General features: G+C 39.3%; 1 protein-coding gene across 1 annotated transcript; it reads left to right on the forward strand.

The window, feature by feature from the left end:
- Positions 1–1309: 1309 nt before the first annotated feature.
- On the forward strand, positions 1310–7337 carry LOC148012186 (uncharacterized). The gene is made up of 8 exons (XM_087669519.1): positions 1310–1602; positions 2409–2502; positions 2812–3653; positions 3789–3881; positions 6079–6179; positions 6320–6366; positions 6491–6567; positions 6745–7337. Exons 2-8 carry the CDS (start codon positions 2424–2426, stop codon positions 7108–7110), a joined length of 1605 nt encoding a protein of 534 aa, XP_087525645.1. The 5' UTR covers positions 1310–1602; positions 2409–2423; the 3' UTR covers positions 7111–7337.
- The last annotated feature ends 244 nt before the right edge of the window (positions 7338–7581 follow it).

Raw genomic sequence — 7581 nt, forward strand, 5'->3', positions numbered from 1 at the left:
TAGAAGCTATCGAAGCATCTTCCTAGACATATAGAAGGTTTGATTAGTGAAAATTCTCTAATTTTTAAATTATTTATTGTGATGAAAATTCTTGAACCCGAATGAGAATCAAATGCTACAACCTCTACTAGGAGGGGGCATGCCAAAAGGTATCACATTGGTATCTCTAAGACGAGAATCAATATATGTGTACAAGCCCAAATAAAACCCTTGTCCCCTCCTGCCCTGCCCGCCGCTCCTAACCTCCCGAAAAAGAAAAACAAAAACAAAAAACAAGAGTTTTAACTTCATAATGCTGCAAATGGAAATATGCTTGTCACTCATGTAGAAATCGGCTTTGCCTTGTAATTATCATCTACCTGGCATACTAATTTTCTATGGTGGATATTAAGATTTATTCTCATTTGCAATTCAAATTCATTGATACTAATTTTATGCAGCCTCTTATTAAAATTCAAAAATTCATGCTAGTTTGCTGTTAATTGCAACTCTGGGGTTGATGGTAGCTTTGGGACTACTCGTAACTGTGAGATACACACAGGAGTGTCGTCATGTGTGTGTGTGTGTGTGTGTGTGTGTGTGAGCGCGCGCGATGCGGAGAAACGGACTGGAGTTGTACTTTTATAGTACTTGTTGTTAGAAAGAAGGGAGTGTTATTGGTATGTTGATTGTGGACCTCACAAAAACCAACAACAAAAAAAATGATGGATGCTGAGTATGGCCATCGAAAAGCTTTGCATGGGCCTTTTGCCGAAATACTGATCGTCCAATTAGGCCCGGCGGGGAGAGAGAGGGGGACCTCCCTGGCAATACTTGCAGTCTTGTACTCGTGATCCTGTTTTTCTTGTGAGAGCGACAGCAGCTGCATCAGCGAGACACACACGCACGCACAGAGAGAGAGAGAGAGAGAGAGAGAGAGAGAGAGCGCTCTAGCTGCTGCAGCAGAATTATTAAGATTCATTAGCAGAAGAAGAAGAAGAAGAAGAATTCAAGCAGCAGCAGAAGAAGTGATAGTGACTGCAGGAAACGAATAATTCAATCAAAAGAAGGAAAAGAAGAAGATCATCAGGCTTAGAACAAGTTACAGGAGGAGAATTATAAGAGGAAGAAGAAGAAGATCATCAGGCTTAGAACAAGTTACAGGAGGAGAACTATAAGAGGAAGAAGAAGAAGATCATCAGGCTTAGAACAAGTTATAGGAGGAGAACTATAAGAGGAAGATTTCAAGCAGAAGAAGAAGGAGAAGGAGAAGATCATCAGGCTTAGAAGATGATGATGATGATGATGACACTCAGGGTTTCCTGGAGGCCGTACCTGGAGGGGGAGGAGAAGCAGGAGTAGGAGGAGAAGGTGGCCCTGCTGCAGCTCATGCTTGGATCATCCTCCCTCCTCCACCTCGTGATCAACTCTGCAGCCCTCGATTCGCCGATCAGCCCAACGCCATCCATCGTCGTCACCAGCTCAGTTGCAGCAGTCGACTGCATGGCCTCAATCCACCCATCGCCCCACGCTGTCTGTCGTCTTCATCACACATGCTGCTGTGGCCCACATTGATCATTCTGCAGCTCATCATCACCACCATAGCTTTTGATCTTGATAAGGGTCTCTCTCTCTCTCTCTCTCTCTCTCTCTCTCTCTCTCTCTCTAAATAAACAAATAATTAAAATAATAATAATTTGTGATATTGATCAGGGTCTCTCTCACAAATTGCTGTCACTATGAATAATCTCTCAGTGCTCTCATAAGTCTTCTTGTTAATAAATCATCAGGAGTTTACTACTATCTGAATACTTCTACACAAGCTGCATTTCACAGCTTAGTGCTATTGATTTCTGTGATTTCACTAGCATCATCTCTCTCCATTGCTTTCACTCTGATGTTTCATAAGTCTTATTATATGATACATCAATAGCAAACCTTGCAACTTTTAAAATATTAGTCTTTTCCAATATTTCCATACAAGCTGCATAGTTTCATAACCTATGATCTGTAACTTATTTGACCATCAAACAGACATCACTGGACTGGGGCAGTAGTTTGAGTTTTGTTTTTTGTGTTAGATGATATCAAAACTAACCATATGAAGTTGAAATTTTGTATACGAATTAAGGAAGCTCATCGTTGATCATCTGTACTAAGATATACAAAGTTAAGTCATCAGCTTATAGAATGGTTTATACCTAAAGAACAGCATTTATAGATTTGTTTGTCAGATGTTAGCAGTCATGTCATGAAATATAATCTCTCTAGTATGAGAGAGAGAGAGAGAGAGAGAGAGAGAGAGAGAGAGAGAGAGAGAGAGAGAGAGAGAGAGAGAGAGAGAGAGAGAGAGCATAGTAAATTAAAAATATTTATGAAGTGAGCCAATTTTTTATGAACTAATGTTTCTTTCATTAAATCCTGTGCAGCTTATTAAAAGCATCATGGATATTTTGCCAAATGAGCATCTTGCAACAACCATCCTCAGTGAGGAACCCTTCAAAGACTCTGGTTTCTCTTTTGGTAAGAAAACTCCCTCAAGTACTCTTTAACTACAGTGTATATGATTTTGCTGTATGAAGGGATCATCTAGATGCATTGTCCGAACACCAAATTGCTTCACTATGATAACATCAACCACTGAATTGTTTCACATCGATAACCAGAAGGAAAGGTTGCTTATCTGATGAACAAGTAAACAATGACTATACTATAGGTAAACTAGTCTGTGACTTTGACATGATAATATTGAGAGCTGTCATGATAGTTATTGAGATGTAGGCATACTTGGCATACTTCACATATAGTAAAAAAACAAGTACATTGTTGCAGATCTTCAAGACATTGAAAGCCTTGATCAGAATTTTGGGGAGCTAGAATTTAACAGCAATTATACCACATCTTCGCCTTCACAAAACGAAGGGCACAGTTTTCCAAATGGACTGCATTTGTCGACACCCCAGCTCCTGTCCCCATCATCTTCTAATCTTTCAGCACCATTGCTGACTCTCCCACCATCCTTGTCATCTTCTAACCTCTCCAGCCTTTCTCCATACTCTACCACAGTCACAGAGGAGCTATATTGCCCATCCCCTGATTATCAACTCACCCCTCATCAGATTGTAGAAACATCTGGTGGATCTTTGCAAAGCTCTAATCTTCACTTTGACTTCACTCAAACTCCTCAAATGCATACTAGGGACCTTACATCATATTCTCCAAGCCGGATGCAGCATATGCAGCTTGCTCCACATTCATCATGTTCAAAGCTTTCTTTCAATGCACTTTGCCAATTCCCTCCACTGATAATGAACCCTGAGTTAATCAATCCTGAAGATGGAAAAGCTTATGATCAACAATCTGGAGATTGTAGAAATCTATTGAAGTCTCGTGTGAACAAAAGAGAGAGAGAAATATCATCCATGAGAAGTACGGCACCATCATGGATGATGAGGAATGACCTCAGCAGTTTGCATTGGAGGTCAGCAGCAAAGACCCGTGCTGCCAGGAAAAGACGTATGGCAAGGAACCGGATCATATCTACAAGTCAATCACGAATAAGTCTACAAGCATCGACCACTACCTGCATGATTTGGTCACCAACATTACCAAGCAGTGAGAGTCGTTCTTGGGAAAATCAAGCATCTCATACATCACCACCAAAAGGAGGCCAGGTATTGTGTCGTACACATACTCACAGCATTTTGTGCAACCCTATCCATAGATTCTCTATGTGGAGTTCAGTGTTAGGGTGGTAATGCTGGTTTTAAGAGGCTACTTATGAACTATTTTCAATCTATGAACAACAGATGCCAGATTCAGATTTAAATCTAAGGTTTTTGCTGCAAAAGGAGCTCAAGCCTAGTGATGTTGGAAACCTCGGAAGAATAGTCTTGCCCAAGGTATGACAGCATGAACACAATTGTCAGACACCAAAATATGCTTGATTTGTATGCTGCATTTCTTAAGAGGAAGTTCTGTGATGATCAAGCCTGTAATAAAATAATAGTCTTATTCCTCAGATTAGCTCTTTGGATTATTAAGCTATATGATTGTGACAAGGATCAAGATCATACATATACTTCCAATGACTAATTCTGACCAAAAGAAGGTAAAGTGAACAGTTGCGCATCTGCATATTACAACATTTAGATGCAAGTGTGAATTGGGAGTCATGTAGAATATTTCCCTATAGCAAAGGCTTCACTGTTGAAGGCTTTACTTTTCCTTAATCTGTCAGCTTTTGAACTCTTGGACTCTAACCTTGGGATAGCACATACACACAAGGAGTGTGGGTTGATGATATGGGACAGTAGTTTAGGGTTTAGGTTTGAGAGGAGGCGATCAGTCATGGGGGAGAACTTACTTTGTGGATAACTCGATATCATACCTGGAGTGAAGGACCCTTGGGGCTGGATGCAGCACATAACTCTCTCTTGGGACTGTCTTAAAGCTGAGGCCCTGATTATCTTTGGTCTCCATACCACAATAGCATGGACTTCGGCGGCCTGTTCGCTGTGATCCATGCAAAATCTGATAGGATGTGTGTCCCGAACTCGCCAAGAACTTGCCTGCTCTCGCAGGAGAGCTTGTTTGTGGCCAAAAGCTTCAAGCACAATGCAACGAAATACCATCAAGAAAACCCAACCAGAAATCGACTCAACAGTGGCCGAAAAACACCATTTGGCACTACCAGCCGGCGGTAATGTGTCGGATGTTAAACTGTTGCTGCTGCCATGGCATGTCCATCAGTATCCATACGAATGTCTGGATTGCCCACAGAGCGTGAGGCTTATATTTAGCTTGAGCCATGGTTGGTTTCTGAGAGACCATTTGTAACTTGTCCCTCCCTTGTTGATCCACGGTATATTCATGATGGAGGACGTGGGTTCTTTACGGCGAATTAAATCTCAAGCCTGTTCTCTTCACTAAGTGGCATCACTATCTAGGGTGCTAAAGACATTGAGCATTGCAATCACACACACGCACACACACTATCTAGGGTGCTAACGACATTGAGCATCACAATCACACACACTAATCATGCATTGCTGATGGCAACAGAGCCAAAAATATTATAGTTTGCTGTTCCGATACAAATTAGAACATGGATCCCCAGATCTTTGTTGGTCCTTTGGAAGCTCTTTGGCATCTCAATTTCATTGGTCTGCCTCAAAACACTACAAATGTCTCTCTAGTTGATGTCTTCAACTATCTTTACTGTAATATTGTATTATATTGACCCAAGTTAGGGCTTGGAAATATGGAGCTAAGCAAGCCCTGAAAGCCACCTTCTCACCCAAGTTCAACTTCTTACTACGGAGGATTGCTACTAAGAAGCTCTGAACAAAAGATTGATTGTCAAAGTTCAAGAACATTTCCCTTAATTATCCTATTTGCTCTCTCAAGGGAGTCAATCCCGCATTGCTTTTGGCATTGCAAATATGCTATGGCTCTGACTTGGGAAAGAATCCAAGTACTGCTTTTGTAAGGCAAGCCTAAAGGCTAACTTCCCTATGAGAATGGTCATATGAAATGTAACTAGACCTCTAGTTATCCTTAGCCTATGGAAGGTTAGCAATAGGAACTCTTCTACAAAAGATGGATGTCCCCACTAGTGATACACTCTTCTCTGTGTACTCCAAGGTTTGCTTGGCATTTTGAACAAACCTAGGAAGCAAGACTTTGCTTACAAGTTAGGCTATGGGCTCTTAAGTTGAAACCAAAATTTAAGTGGATTTTCCCTAATGCATCTTCATGATGTTTTATTTGTGTGTGTGCATGCGTGTTTGTGTGTGACATTAGATTCTTTTAATGCATTGTGTAATTATTGTTGATGCTTAAAAGAACTAAATGTGATATTGAAGGAAAACACTTGCCTCAAATGATTGCAATTAATATGCACTTTTGGTGCTAAATGATGTAATATTTTACTAAAGTTAGAGATTTGTTATCTACTCTCTTTTTGGAAATGAAGGATGTTCTAGATTACCATAAAAGTTGCAAATGAACCACATCCCAAGAAGATAGCTAAAGAAATTTTGATTACAAGCATATATTGTAGTTTACGGGTTTTGACAAGATAGAACTTGGCTGTAGAAAGATGCTGAATTAAGCTTGCCCTACTTGATCGCAAGAGAAGGAATCAGCATTCCCATGGAGGATGCAATCAATGCTCAAGTTTGGAATTTTCGATTTCGGTACATCAAGCAAACTTCTAAACTCTTATGTTCTCATTTTGATAACTTGGTAGATGTTCCAATCCAAAATATACTTTTGTTACATCAAGTCTTTTCAGTATATATTTTTCTTACATCAAGTCCTTTCATCAATGTTCCAGGTTTTGGCCAAATAACAAGAGTCGAATGTATTTGCTTGAAAATACAAGTGAGTCCCTTCCTTGTTCAAACGTTATTTTAATTGATCATACTAATATGTTCAGACCTTTTTGGATGAGTAAATATGAAAGAAAATTTAGCCTCACAAGTTTATGGTTTGTTGCTTTAAATAGGAGACTTTATAAGGACACATCACCTCCAAGAAGGGGATTTTATTATATTGTTGAAAGATGACCATACTGGAAAATATGTAAGACATTGAGATTGTCAACTTGTGTAGCTTTTTATTTGGGGTGGATAGTGCTCATTCTACACGAGCAATTTTATTATTAGTTTCTTCAAAAGATAGTTATGTTCATGACTTCATTTTTTAAGAATCAAAATATGGTTCTTTAATAGTGTCATGTTGGATGGAATGTGATTTCAGATTATAAAAGCAAAAAGAGTTGCACAATTGGACAATACTTCTAGCAACTATGGCAAAAGGATGCCAAGATGGAATCAATCTCAAGGGAAACATATAGTGTTGGGGAGCATTGAGTCTCATACAAATGGCCATTGGGATGGATCATCCGTAGGAGAACACTTACAAGAGACTTTACTTGATGATTTAGTTCAAGCACAAAAGTTTGATCGAGTTCTCCAGATTGAGAATGATGTGCTACCACAATTAGAGCATGTTTCAGGGATTGAAAATAATGATAAGTCAATTGAGGAGCTTTTTGATTTGAAAGACCACAATGAAGAAAAAAGACCTTTAAGTCAAGTGAGTGTAAAGACAGAAGTTGATTAACTATTTGGATACATGGCCTATCCTATCAAAATGTCACAATGAAGGAAAGCCTATCCTTTCATCAAACACACATAAATTGACCAATATACATAGATCAAGTCATACATTCAAAATCCTTCTTCATATTCAAAGGCTTAAAAGCCTTAAATGGGTGTACACTAATACATCAAGACTAATAAAATAAGTAGAGAGATCAAATGAGATCCTAAAATTAGTCAAAAGATATGTCCATGGAAACCCAAAAATAGAGAAAATATATCCGAGGGAATCCATTAATCTTGGAATATAGTGTAAAGCTAACATATGAGAGTCTTAAGTAGGCAATTGAAGGATCTTTCTTTATATGTATGTCATGCTTGGTCTATTGTTCCATGCTAGTGTAATGTTTTGATTCAATAGTAGTGTCATTACTCCCAATTCTCTTAAACATGGATTTCCTCCCCCTTCCCTCCCTCTATTTACACACGCGCA

The sequence above is a fragment of the Lygodium microphyllum genome, chromosome 27 (assembly GCF_053477565.2).
Source record: "Lygodium microphyllum isolate KBCC chromosome 27, Lygodium_microphyllum_v1.1.10, whole genome shotgun sequence".
Classification (NCBI taxonomy): domain Eukaryota; kingdom Viridiplantae; phylum Streptophyta; class Polypodiopsida; order Schizaeales; family Lygodiaceae; genus Lygodium; species Lygodium microphyllum.

Bases quoted from the DNA above. Each gene is read 5' to 3' on its own strand.
- LOC148012186 (XM_087669519.1), top strand. From the start codon at position 2,424: ATGGATATTTTGCCAAATGAGCATCTTGCAACAACCATCCTCAGTGAG. The intron at 6,367-6,490 runs GTGAGTCCCTTC...TGCTTTAAATAG, and splicing joins GTATTTGCTTGAAAATACAA to GAGACTTTATAAGGACACAT. The intron at 6,568-6,744 runs GTAAGACATTGA...ATGTGATTTCAG, and splicing joins ATGACCATACTGGAAAATAT to ATTATAAAAGCAAAAAGAGT.